Below are 14,294 nucleotides of genomic sequence, written 5' to 3' on the forward strand. Positions count from 1 at the left end.
CTTTGGGGACTTCAGAGAGTTCCTGCAGCCACTGCATCAATGAAGCAGCCGCGTGCTACTGACCTTCAGCCAGACCTGCCTGCGAGTCATTAATCACTTGTGAAATCCCCATCCATTACCGAGTTCCACAACACAACGGTGACAACGTGAAATGTGCTGGCCGGTTTCTTCAACTTAGAAGCAAACTTTAAGCCACGCAGAGGCTTGTCAGAAGGAAAAAATAAAAAAGAAAAGCCACAAATGTATATTTTATAGGCAGCCTTTAATTTTTTGTCTGTGATTACTGCAATAAAGTGCATCTAATTGTCCGTGAAATGAGATAACATGGTTCTTAGTACAACCAACGTAATATCAAGATAAACCTCAGTGCAAAAACGCTTATCTGAAGACAACCAAAGCAGTTAAGACATTTACTGTGCAAACAGCCTTTTTCAATGCGTGTAGCTTCTGGCTGGGGGCCAGTAAATGAGTCAGCAAAAACACAAAACAGCAGCAGGTTTGCTATTTCACTGCCGGTCCTGAAGCAGTACTCAGCTCGGCAGTCCCTTTTAAGACTCCGCAGCGATGCTTTGGGATCGTCTCTGTAGGGACACCGGTGAGCTCCAACTCAGCCAACGTCTAGACTTCAGCAACTGGGGGATTATTACTCAGCTACAAAACAGATGGAAGCAAGTCCAGACAAAAGGGGGATGGGGGGAGAGAGGAGAAATGCCAGATTGTATACACAGACATTAAGCATGAAAACACAGAACTGGCTGAGCTGAGAACTACTTCAGGACTTTCTCCATTTATAGTAAGCTCATCAGCTGCAAACCTCTGAACTACAGTGTCTGCAGCAAGACCAAAATAGGACCTGCAGCCATTTTTTTGTGAAACAGTTGATGCATACACATTCTGTGCAGAGACGTTTAATTAGAAAACCACGTCTGGTTTTATTTTCCACGGGTCTATTAAATAGAAATATGTATCAAAGTGGTTACTTTGTATGGGGAAAAAAAAAAAGCACAGCAGTTTCAATGTGTTCTGAACTGCAATACAAAAGAGGTGTCGATCTAGACCCCAACCCTTTCCTTCTTCAAAATATACAGGACTGCAAAGTCAACTTTACATGGTAAGAAAATATATACACGTTACATACAGGAAACATATTCTGTACTTTTTAAAACTTTATACAACATTAGAGAGAAAAAAATATAAACGTTAATAAAATCACATACAATATATTCAGCCTAGTAAGCAAATGCTACCAGAGGGAAGGCTGACACCACGAAAGACGAGCAGAGCAAAGGGTGGCACTGCCATAGCTGTATACCACCACACCATTTCTTTAAGCCTGTAACAGTTCCATGGTCAAGGATACCCTTTGAGGTAGACTCATCCAATTCTTTAACAACACGGTGAGATTAAAAAAGGAATTTTTCTTCTCCCCTGAATAATGTCATACACGTAACTCTTGCTGTTAAGGTAAGTTGATTATTCTGTAAAGGGTACAGCTGCACAGACTCAGGCTAACTCGCTAACATTTGAAAGACAAAACACTGAATATGATTTGCAAATAAAATACCTTCCCTCTGAGTTGAGTCCAATCTAGAGCAGTTCTTTAACATGTAACATACATAAATTTCTTTTTTTTTTTGTTTGAATTTGATCCTTTTTTTACATTTTTGTGAAGTCGTAGCAAGTCTATCATACAAGACAGGGTAATCTATAAAAATTGAAAAGGAAACAGTATTATAAAATGTACACGTAGTTATTAAAAATTACAGTTAAGAGACTCCCACTCAGTGCTTTTACCCAATACATTAAATTTCTGTTCATATACACATTTCCCCCCCCCCCGCCCCCCCAAACACAACAGCGTAAGATTGAAATGATGGCATTTACACAAAGTACAAAAGGAGATTACCTCTTGGGCTGACTATTTCACAAAGTTTGGGGAGCTCTGAACACACGCTGTGTACGCTGCAAGACTTTGCACAAAGGAATTCAGACCTCATACAGCTCTCACAGTTATTTCTACTTGCATGGGCCAAAAGCTCATCTCCTCAAATTTCCACTGACTTGACATTTCAGAAATAGTTATTCTCTCTGTTTAGATAAAGCGCTGAAGCCAGATAACAAATAAAAGTTTGTTTTTTAAAGAGGAATACAACAATACTACTTGAGTATTAAAGATCTCATTTACAATATGGTCTTAGAGAATCACTTTCTGTGCAGTCACATACACTGCATACATAAATCGATGCCTGAGGACGTTAAAATGAACGCATCACTGTAATAACAAATTTGATTCTCTTATTTGATAAAAGACAACCGCAGAGCAAAAAAGTGTCCACAAGTTGTTCGGGTACAGCCCCTCTTCAGCTGTCTCCACCCTCAAGCGAAGGAGATGGTCACTTGTTCACACGTGACTGCTGTATTTGTGTTATTTAGAGAAACCAGCTGGTCTTACCAAATCTTGCTTTGCAGATTAACACGTGCAGGTGACTCTGTTATTTGGCTCGTAGTGAAACTGAGCTTCCTCACCTGCCCACAACAGGGGAGGTCTAATACTGTTTCTCAACTCACATTCCACATCACGGGACAGTTCTTTCCTAGACACCCTAAAGCAACGCTTACAGGTGTGTGCTGGCAAGAAAACTGATGCATACTGTTTTCGAAAACATCTTGTGATTAGCAATGGAAATGAGAAACTTCACTCAGTTTTCAGTATGATAAAATACGCCTGGAAAATCAGACAGGGCTATAGAAATAGCTACTTTTGCAGTTTACCCACTTCATTTTTTTCTGAAGTACCGTATTTGTAAAAACAACGATCATCATATTGAATCATTGTGTTTTTAATGTTGGCCTGAATCAAGCCCAAGTTCTAATTCAGAGGATTGATTCCTTGTGTTCCAACCAAGTTGAAGCTCCATTCATTCTGCATCTTCCTTGGTTTCATTTTTTTCTGTTATTTCCCTGAACTAGACAAGCTCTCACGAATCTGGCTCCCAGAAGTCATGCAGTTTTCCCTAAAAAGTAAGAACAAAATAGAAAACAACTCAAATTTGTAAGGACTCACAATCCAACGTGGTGACCTTAAGCTAAGCAGTTGCCTACTCTCTTCTTTATTTGTTTATTTTAATTTGGAAACACTTTCCAGTTTCCCCACATGTGAATCAAACCCAACTGCCTCTGAAAGAAACAACTCTGGAAGAGCAGCATCTTTAATAACTTTCATCATCTGCTAAGTACCTCTGTGACCATGTCTACCCTCTAATTCCCTTCCCTCCCTGTAACAGGAAACCTGAGACACTACAAATGATGTCTTTTTCATGAATTGCTTTGAGTCATTATTATTCTTTACAGACAAATGTTTGATTACACATTTTTAAACTGAAATCAATACTAAGCTTATGTGTAATTTAAACTTCCTGTAAGAAATGCAGTAGATTACTGGAAAGCTGAACAATTTTTGTATTTATTTTTGAACGTAACTTTATATTCCAAGAGAGGACCTCAGCACATTAAGAAACACAGGAACAGAGCTGAGCTCTGGATATTAGAAGTCATCCACCTATTCCACCAATGTCAGCCAAGGCAAGTATTAATGAAGGGCTGATCGTAAAATTTCTTGCTACTGCACACATTCACAGAGCACGAGAGGGTTTTCCTCATCATTGCATGAAATTAGACACTTTCGAGGCAGGGGGCGGTGGGGGGCTGTTAATCAAGAGCTGTTAAACACATGTGCATAGAGCCTTGGATTCAAGTAACCTCCAAGTGACAGAGTGCCAGACAATAGCAGGAAGTGCATCACGGCATTCCTGCCCCACTCAGTCCTTTCCAAAGCATCCACTAATGACTGTAATCAGAGACAAGCCCTGCGACCTGACTCAGTATTAGCATTTCAGGTTATTGCGTAAGCCATTTATGAGAACAGCACTTTTAAGGGTAAAGATGGAATCTTGGTTTTACCAAGGCCAGCAAAACAAGGGTTTTAACTAAAGACTATCCTAAGACACCTAAGCATAATCAACAGCCAAGCAATTTAAGGAAAAAAAAAATCTTTTAAAAATCCATATGCTATTTTCAAATGGTAAAGAATGAGTTTAATGCACCCTGCAATATGAAAAGAAATTAAAAAAAAGTTTTCATTACAATACCTGAGAAAGCCGAGTGGTTTGTATCATATCTTGCCATTTGCTGTATATCCTAGCAACCAAGTCTTTTACCTGCAAATTCAGGTTAGATTAGCCACTTGCATTAAAAAAAAAGCCAAAAATCAAAACTACCACCACCCCACAAAACAAAAACCCAACACCCAAGGGTTATTGGGAGGAAACAGTTTCACAACAGGCATACAGAACATCACCACCTCAACTCCAGCAAGATCCCTGTAATCTGGGATTTTGAATCCAAAATTATCTACTCCACAGAAGCTCATTACAGGAAGACGATTTAAAAATGTTAAGTGTTTGGCATCAACATGCAAGCCTCTGGCCTCCAAATACCCATCTCAGCCTTTGGGTAACTTAGCTTTGTTACACAAGTCTGATTGCTTGTAAGGAGAAAAAAGTGCCTGCCATGGCAATCATGAAAGCCAACTATGCAGCACTGTCTGAATTTGTATTCCTTGTATTTTTTTTCATAACCAATCACAAGCAGGTGTTAAATACAAGGTATTCAGAGTTGAAATTTGCTTCATATACTGTGTAAAATCATCACAGTGGTGCCTTCTGCAGTTACTGCAGTATCACAACAGAAGTAGTAGTGAAAGGGAAAAAGCAAGTAGGATTTTCATCTCCCAGTGCAAGTGCAGTAGAAACAAAAAAGACAGGGGTCTGATATTCAAAAATTCAAGCCAAGATTCTGTAACTTATTAAAAGGATCCATGTTGTACTGATCCTGCTGAATAAAAAAAAAGTCTTCTCGAGAGTTAAGAAAGTACACAGGCAAAAGTGTTTGATTTAAGGCTGGCAAAGCCAAGGCTTTTCAAAGTTGAGGTGATCCCAGTTGGCTTGCTATGACAGGAGGCAGACCATGAAAGTCCCAGAATTAGGACTAACTATAGCAAGCTACGTACCACAAAGCAAATGAAAGGCAATTATCCAGGCTTGGTGCTACATCACATATAGTGTTGACTTAAACCCACAACGTTTTTAAACAACTAATTTTAACTAAGTCATTATTTTGAAAATAAGAGACGTGCAAGATGGTCAGGCTAGTTTTTCCGTACTGTGTCCTGCACTGCACATAGCCTCCGCTTTTAAAAGTGGAAGACTGCTTAAAAGCAGATGATATCTTTTTCATGGCAGTCCTTGTTAATTGACAGGAAGCAAAGGAGCAACTCCATGGGTCTGAAAGTTGAGATAACTAGCTAAAAGATGACAAGCTCACATCTTAAGAGTTCTTTGTCCCGTAGTTAGCAAAAAGAGTGTTTCCAGTGCATTAAAACAAATGTGTATTTATGTATGAGTACAGATGTGATTCAGACAGAGAAACCAGGAAAAAGAGATCCACGAGAAAAACTTAGAAATTCCAGGGTTTGTATGAGGGAACAGCACACAAAAACAAACACAGAACTCAAACCAAACAAACAAAAAAAAACTAAACCACTTTGTCTTACCTTAGTTCGATAGAACAGCCTTGCATCTTCCCTAATATCACATTTTATGTGCTTATCTAAGGCACCACAGAGCTTCAGTAAGTGTTGCTAAATAAAGACAAAAATGAACAGCTATTTTAAACGTTGAAACTAAAAACTTGCTTCAAGTACTATTTCAGTGTAACAATTATATTTTGGAGAAAACTTCAGATTGAAGCATATAAAGTAAGGAATGGGAAAAAGAAAAACAAAAACAAACAAGATCATGAGATCCTGTATCAGCTGTTGACATGCGCCTCATGAGACAAGAGAAAAAGAGTTCCAAGATTTTAATCAGAGCACACCTATATATCAAAAATTTTAAAGTTCCTACTAGCTAATTTGTAAGTCCTTTCCGTTCCCAAAGTAGTAAGAACAGTGCCACTCAGGTCTTTCACCAACGAAAAAAGTTCTGCAGCTTAAACAGCTAAAAATAACCTTTTCAGTAATAACTCAGGTAATTTCCTTTTGCAGTCTGCAGGAATTGGCTGAACAGGTAAAACATACGCAGTGTACACGCACTGATCTCTAACCTTCTCATGGTCTTTTTTGCAGCTTCATAATCTCCTAATAACAGCTCCCAAGATCTTTGATATTCTGTGAATCTCATGATAAAATTCTCATACTTAATCCCCCACTAACCTGCTGCAAAACAGCTCCACTCTGTAGGTGAAACATGCTGAAATTCTACTTATAAACATTTGCTGGTGTCTCAAGACCATGGCAATTCACCCCCATCCAACTGGAAGATGACTAGAACTGAAATAATAATACTGATTTTCTACCCAATCGAGCCTGCACAAGATTTATATACAGTGCCACCTCTTTTCCTACCAGGTCAGTGAATATTAGGCTCTTCTTCATCAAGAAATTCAGAGACCGTGTTGTATGTGGGTTTGTTTTTTAATCAAATTCCCCATACGTCTTCGGAAAGCAGTTGTAAAAGACATCTCAAAGAGATCATTGCAATATAACTATTTTCTTTTTTTTTTTTTTTAACCAAAGATGTTTTTGCTTCACTTTGCAGTCTGTGATAATCTTTTTGCAATTGAGTAGGCAACTGAGACTCTTAAGCCCCAGGCTTTTTAGGAAGGATAGGCTGGGAAGATGACGAGGGTGTGTTGCCCTGTATGTGAGAAACCAGCCTGAGTGCACGGAGCTCTGCCTGGGGATGGATGAGGAGCCCACTGACAGCTTATGGGGTTAGAATTAAATAGAAGACCCCTAAAGACAACATTGTAGTGCGGGTCTGTTACAGACTTTGGCCTCTTCAAGGATCTGCTTGGAAAAGTCCCACAGGATAAGGCTTTGGAAGGAAGAGGGGCCTGAGAACACTGGTTAGTATTCTAGAGGTTTCATCTGAACAGCAGGAAAACACTTCTTTACTGCAAAGGTGACTGAGTGCTCAAACATGGTGGTCAGAGAGGCTGTAGAGTTTCCCTCATCGATACCCAAAAAGCTGTCTGGACATGGTGCTGGGAAACCTGCCCTGAGTGGCCCTGTTTGAACCTCCCGAGGTCCCTTCCAGCCTAAACCATTCTGTGATTCTGTGAAACAGAAGCAAGTATTACTGCTTTACCTCCCTCTCCAAGGCTTCACATAACACATTTCTTAAAAGCCAGGAGTGGTTTTATAGAACAGATTTACACAAACATCTTGCAGCAAGCAACTCACAGCAAATGTTCACAGGAATCTCAATAAGATTACCAGGAGGCCAAACAGAAGGTATTACTTAACAGATGTTCACATCTCGCAGCACGAGCGAACTATGGCTATGGAGAACAGAAGAGATACAGTCCTAGCCTTCACTTGCTGATGGCTGCACTCCAGCACAGAAAAACACAATGTGTTTGAGCATATTTTACTGGATATTTTCAAAATGGTTTTCTTCTAGATTAAAGTTTCAGCTTTCCTTAAGAAGTTCATAGCATCAGAGTTCTGAGGATCTGTGTTGAGTTAATTTCCAGTTACTCTGTGAAAGATAATGTCTGCTGATCGACAGACTTGTGTTTTGACACAATTCCACCTGCAAAAATGCAGGAGAGGTTTCTTTCTCTGCAGTAATTGCAGGGAAGAGCTCTTCTGCATTTACTTTGTCTCAGAACAAGTTTCTTCCAGTGCTGTTATCCTCTGGTGATCTTCTATCACCTTACCACAACAGACCAGAAGTGCATAATAGTTAGCCATTTAAAATCTAAAGATCTAGCCACTGTAGTTACTTACCCTCTGATTGGAATTTACAGTGTCAAAGCAGCTAGCTTCACTGACTAGATGAAGGAGGATGTAGACTAGGTAGTACACCTGGAGAGAAACCAACAGAGCTTCAGCAGTCAAAGCACAATCTTTAGCTACAGCATTATCTTTGCTTTAATGGTTCAGTATTATGACTTCACTGGCATCCTCCGACAGCCTAATAAATGAATAGGTACGTCTACACATTTGCCTAAATAAATAATATGAAACAATACATTCATATATTAGAATCATTTTAAAACAGTACTACGCTGTTTTAAGTTACCCAAGTGACCCACAAAGCTTTCTGTGGTTTCAATTACTGAAAATTAAACTCAGCAGTTGACTTTGTTTTCCCATTATCTACACCCAGATCAAAATACTTGCTAAGAGATTTCATGGTAGACTCATATAACCAAACCAATATTGAATTCTCAGATGAGTGCAAGTTTTTCTAGAACTTGTTTACAATAGAAGATTAGTTTTCAAAAGTGCAGAAGACACAAAAAGACAAACAAAAAAAATCCTATCAGCTATATACCTCCTGTTCTAGTTCTATATGAAGGTGGTCTTCACTGACATTCTGCTGCTCATCAGTTCTCATCTTCTCTAGTAGATTAGACGGTTTCATGTACACCAGATACTGATGCAGAAGAGACATCTACAGACAGATGCATTAACAGATTGGACTGGTTCACTGGCAACGGACAATTTGAAACAGTGCCACTACCATATCACATGACCATTAACACAAGAACTTCTATAAATGTGGCTCTTAATTAAAATTGATTATTTCATGCTTTGGGTAATTCTTGACTATTTACAAACTAAATCATTTGTATGTTGCCTCATTAACCCCTTGTTTTCATAGTGATTCTACATAAATATAAAAAGAAGGCAGAGAGGCATAAACTTCTTTCCAATGACCAAAATTAATGTTTAGGCACTTAAGCAATATTATTGCACTTACAAGCTACAGGTTACACATGTGTACAAATATACTTCTAACACTAAAATAAAAAAAACGTGATTATTTTTAATACCGTAAGCCTATATTTCATGTTAAAGAATGACCAAAGTACAAAAAGAAACACCTAAGTTTTCTAGACTTTTTAAAATTATACACACACAAAACATGCAGTACCTGCTTGTCGCTGTCATCAGGTATTCTTATATGCTTCTGATTAAGAAGCTTTGCTATTATCACCAGGCTAAGGCGTCGTCTTACTTCCCTGAAAAAAAGAAGTTTTTTTATTTCTTTCCCAGAGAAAGTCTCAAATCCACAGTTTCAACAATGCTGAGTGAGGCAGTGCATGGCTTCCCGACACAGAGTTGCCCACAGCTATTAAATTGGATTTACTGAAGATAGGTGCTGTTAAACCAGAGGCTAGTAAGGTGCAAATATCCTTGTCTCATTACAGCTTTTCTTGTGGACAAGCAAACATTGCTAGAAGCTTGCCTCCAAGCCTGAAATCAAAGGCCAAAATCGTTCTCCTCTCTCTCAGATACATTTTTAAATTTATTTCAAAGATGCAGAACTCTTGACAGATTGACATAAAATCAGACATTAATCACCCAAAGGACATTTAATTTTTGATCATTCAGCCAAAGATTAGAGTAGGTGATGGATGTTGGAAGTTATGCCTTTATTTACTATAGGGTACCAGAAAGTGTATAGCCCAGAAAACTACAAATAAAATGTAAAATGACCCTTTCCCACCACAGAGGTGATTAAGAAACTATGTATGCACAATGACATGCACATACATCTGTAACATATGATAAAACCTAACTATTTGTGGTGGTTTGTTAAAGTATCTCCCTCCTCCCCCCCAGAAAAAAACAAAACACAAAAGAAAATACAAAAGCAATGTTACACCTATTGCATTTGTCAGGCTCTGGGCTTATACTAATAAATTAGCTGTTACAGTGTCATTACCGTCCACGTATTATCCAGCTAGGGACCAGCTGAACCAGCCACAGAAGATTATGGTGCTGACTGGAGAGTTCACTCACTGCCAGACAGAGCTCAGGCATCTTTAAAAGAATAAAAACATGTTTGTTTGTTTGTTTTTTAAAATCACCCGATTTACTAAGCAATGGGGACATTGGACATTTGTTTTATTTGCAAAGGAATACACATCTGCTACCAAGAAACATATCCACAGCATAGATATTAAAAGGAATCGGGCTAGTAAAAGATGATGTGCATGAAGATATTTCCGCACTGCAGCTGTGGCTATGTCTCCTAAATACTATTTTACAGTAGGGTAGCTGAGATCAGGTTGCCTTTCCTGACATTTCATCAGCTTAGTGCAATCATTTCATTTATTCTTTCAAATAGCCCTTTTAAACAATCTATAATTAACAAAATCACTGCAAGTTCAATACAACAGTCCCCTTGCAGAAGGGGACAGGCAAGCATGTTTTTAGGCAGACAGTCTCTCAGTACACCCAGCCCCCTCCTAAATCTCAAAGACACAAAGTTCCCAATCTGTTCAATATTACATTTACAAGCAGTATTTTTCTGCTATGTAAAGGAAAAAATAAAACTTCAAAATAAATTTCTTGAAAATTAACCTGCAGTTTCATAAATCTAGCACTAGAAAATGAATTATGAAGTTACCTTTGTATCCCAGTCTTTTATACTTATCAGAAGCTTTATGAAAAGGCACTGAAAATCTGTCAAGGGAACTTGCTTTAGCTGTTTCTCCAAGCTTATTTTAAATAGTAATAGAAGCAGCAGCAATATTTCTTGGTCTGTATATCCACCTTTGACTACCGTTGTACAGAAATCTAGAAACTTTAAAAGAAATAAAAAGCATTAAAATCTGAAATTGGTTTAGCTTCTATTAAAGCGTGATGAGAACTTAAGTTTTCCACCCTCACTTTAAAATGCACTTTGAGTAACAAAGTTTTCCTGTTCTTATTGCAAGAACAATACTAGCTCCCCTAGTAAGTGTCTGCATTTTTTATTGTTATTAAAAAAACACCTGCTGGAGGCTCATCTTATAAACATTTAAAGAAATACTTTTGAACAATGACAATAATCCCTGGACATTAGAGTACAAAAGATCTTTCCACACTGCACCGTTTATCCTATTCTAACTAAACAGAAGACTGACAGACTTTCTAGCTATACAAGCAACACTGAAAACAATCAAGAGATTTTTCCCCACCCAATTATCATCAGATGGATTACTTACAGTATGGGATGTGTATTTAAAGGAAAGAAATGAATTGAGATATGTAAGTCTGTCTCTAAAGGAGGTGATCATTTACATGATCACTGCAAATCTCTAAAGCAGCATTGTCAGGAGGGTTCAAATACTTCCACAAGGAACTTGTAAACCAGTTATAGAGGCAGGATTTTCATGGAATGTTTAATCACAGAACAAGCCTGGGAAGTGTGACCAGCCCACGGTTTCACAGGACACAGCACGGATTCACAGCTCACTTCCATAAAAGAGGCAGTCTCAGCTCCACCTGCCCTCCGTGAGCTCCCACCTCATTCACCTTCTGCTGCACAGGGACTGACCATGTGCCTCTGTGAGCTGCACTAACACAGAGGCAGCATAAAATACAACAGCCAATACCAGCTGCCAGTCCCACTGGAACACCCTGACACTTTTCTTTTATATGACGGAGCAAAGAAGCCTGACAGAGAGCCACACTGGAAAAGGGAGGCACCAGGAATTGAGAGAAGCCAATGGAAGTCAGGGAGAAAGGAAACTGAAGCTTGCAACAAGCCTGCAGCAATCTCTGCTGAATGTGGAGCTGAAACGCCAGCACAACACCTACTCAAAAAACAAGCCCAGAGCTAGATTAAGGTTCCTTTTTTTCCCCTCAAAAAAATAAACAAAAAAACTCTTGCATAGTAACTGGAGTTTTCTCACCTTGATTACATTCATTAGATTGTTTTCTGGTAGACTGGTGAAGGCTGGACTGGCAGAGGAGAGAGATTCTCTTGGTTGTTGTTTGTTCACTGTTCCTTGCATCTGACTCCTAATGAAAGAGATGCTAATCTGAGCAATCAACAATTTAAAAGCCCACAAAGGCTTATTTGCATCAAACCGAAGGAGAAACCAGCATGGTTTAAACACCTTCAAATCAGAACTATCCCCAGCTACAGAGCACGTCTTAAACTTATAACCAATTAGTTACAATTCTGCCCAGCTGTTTAGGCAACAATTCAAGTTAATACCCGTTAGACAGTTGTAGGACAAAGAACAATACTCTGATTTGCTGAATCCTTACCTGGCAGGAACTGTTTTAAACTCTGGCTTATTTACTCTATGAATACCTAAGTTTAGAATGTAAGGAGACGGAATAGGGGAAAATAAAGAAAAACCTTCTGTTTCTACATTCTGTCCACAAGACCTGCTTTCACAGGATCTAAGCAATAGGTGTCAAAATGAAAACACTTACAAAATATCACACTCATTAAAGTTGGGCTGCAGATGCTCCAATGGAAAGAGAGACGCAAATGTAACACCCATGTTGACAAAAACAGTTGACACATCAGCTAGTGAAGGTATCCAGGGTTTAGACTGTTCATCACTGATGGAAGCTACGAGTAAAAGATATGGAATGGATTAGTTTAAATTTAGTTATTGATGTTAGCTCCTTTTTGGGGAAGCAAATACATTCAGCTGCTTGCATCAATTCTACCAGCTCTAATCTCAGAAAAATTGCTGTTATTTTCAGAACTATAGTGTGAGGGGTAGTCTTACGCAGTATTTTACACTTAAGAAACATCTTTCCTATGTAACAGGTAAATTACTTTAAGATTCCACCCATTTTCTCTCACAGCTGTCTCTCATCACATACAGTAGAATAAGCAAGAAGGCAAGATTTTACTTTTAAGAGAACAGATATATTACTGTTCTGTGTAGGTAGAGGTAAGAGGGTGTTATAATGGGACTAAAATCTTATCTCCACTTTCAAGACAGGGAAGGTTTTCAGAACAGAAGTACAAAATACAAGGAATTCACTGATTGAGGTAAGCAAAAATGCTCATTGCAAAAAGCTGATCTGTATCACGACTCACATCTGAACAGCTGCAAACTGTACACAGGATTCTGTATAGGATACAAACTAGCAAGGTGACAAACTCGATGCAGTGTTTTCCAAACAATGACAGAAGTCACTAGAATTTTGAATTGGGTCAATCCTCTCTTAGAGTTAATTCTTTAAGAACAAAAAAGGCAAATATAATAAAACAGTATCACTCAAGACACTGCAAGTTCAGATCTCAACGTTCAATTCAAGTGTTCCTCATTTTCTTTTGGTGTTTTGTTTGTTTTATTGATGTTTCTTTTTTTCCCTTTTTTTTTTTTAATAAAGCATCCTTAGTTAAGCACCAGAACAGAACATGTCAGAACAGTTTGGAGACTCCACAGTTTGCAATTTTGTAGTTAGACAAACTTTTCAGGAGCAACTGTAGCCTACTTGATCCTGCTTAAGGTAGATACATAAGTCAGAGATGGGCTAAGATCTCTCCTAGTCTTAATTCTTTGAATGCTCACTGATCAGCTTGAATTGTTCATTCTGAAACGAGCTTAATGTCAACAAAGCAAAAAATAAAGGAGGCTACATTTCCTCTTATATCAGCTCACAGTCCTGTTTCAAACAAGATTCAGAATAAGCAGACCAATTTCAATAGAACTGCCCAAAAATGTCAAATGATCTTGATTACTTTAATGATGTTAACTGTTAATTTAAAGAGTGACTGATGGATCTGAATGAAGACACTGAGAACACATAAAGCAACTGGTACTGAAGCAGCTCAGAGTACAGATGAAGGAAGGCAAAATGCACAGGAAACAAGCAACAGTGTAGGTTGAACCAGACCCTTGTAAATGTTTACATGCAAGGGTATAGCTTCTCTCACTTTTGCCATTTATTTGGAAAGTAAACCACGCAGCGCTACGTACTGAGTATGACTATGTGAAAACCACCTTGTAGTTCTTAATTTATGAAATGAATGGCTGCATCTTCTGAAGAGAAAGATGGGAAGGAGAGTAAACAAGCAGACCGGGCTCCTCCTTAGATCAGTTCTATTTGTGAAAGAATAGAAGCGTATTTAAAAGGTTCTGTACTGGATGCACACATCTGCAAATATATGCCAGGACCACTCCCTGTGAGCAGCTTGCACAAACTCAGTGAAGACCAATTCCTGTTACTTACATAATGCACAAAGGCTAGAAGAACTTAAATTCATGCCAGAATCACAAGTCAGAGCCTGTGCTTTTTCCTTCCTTCCCAACACCTTCCTTTACTTCATGGAAGGGAAATACCTTTGTTTAGATGGTCAGTCTTCCATCCCTCAAATACTCACCATTTTTTACTGTTATTTCCATCAAACTGTTTAAAATCTGCAAGGAAACACAATAGCCAGGATGAACAGACATCATCTGTGGAGGGAAAAAAA

General features: G+C 38.5%; 1 protein-coding gene across 2 annotated transcripts in view; it reads right to left on the reverse strand.

The window, feature by feature from the left end:
• Positions 1-243: 243 nt before the first annotated feature.
• The window catches only part of SLF2 (SMC5-SMC6 complex localization factor 2), a 30,824-nt gene continuing 16,773 nt past the window's right edge, over positions 244-14,294 (reverse strand). For both annotated transcript variants that reach the window (XM_068688309.1, XM_068688307.1), the window contains exons 10-20: positions 14,202-14,277; positions 12,290-12,431; positions 11,758-11,866; positions 10,488-10,664; positions 9,801-9,898; positions 9,006-9,093; positions 8,403-8,522; positions 7,853-7,930; positions 5,612-5,698; positions 4,149-4,217; positions 244-3,014 (exon numbers count right to left, since the gene is read on the reverse strand). In XM_068688309.1, coding sequence (XP_068544410.1) covers positions 2,979-3,014; positions 4,149-4,217; positions 5,612-5,698; positions 7,853-7,930; positions 8,403-8,522; positions 9,006-9,093; positions 9,801-9,898; positions 10,488-10,664; positions 11,758-11,866; positions 12,290-12,431; positions 14,202-14,277 — 1,080 coding nt within the window. In that variant the 3' untranslated portion in view covers positions 244-2,978. The remainder of the gene's footprint in view (positions 3,015-4,148; positions 4,218-5,611; positions 5,699-7,852; positions 7,931-8,402; positions 8,523-9,005; positions 9,094-9,800; positions 9,899-10,487; positions 10,665-11,757; positions 11,867-12,289; positions 12,432-14,201; positions 14,278-14,294) is intronic.

The sequence above is a fragment of the Anas acuta genome, chromosome 7, assembly GCF_963932015.1.
Source record: "Anas acuta chromosome 7, bAnaAcu1.1, whole genome shotgun sequence".
Taxonomy (NCBI): domain Eukaryota; kingdom Metazoa; phylum Chordata; class Aves; order Anseriformes; family Anatidae; genus Anas; species Anas acuta.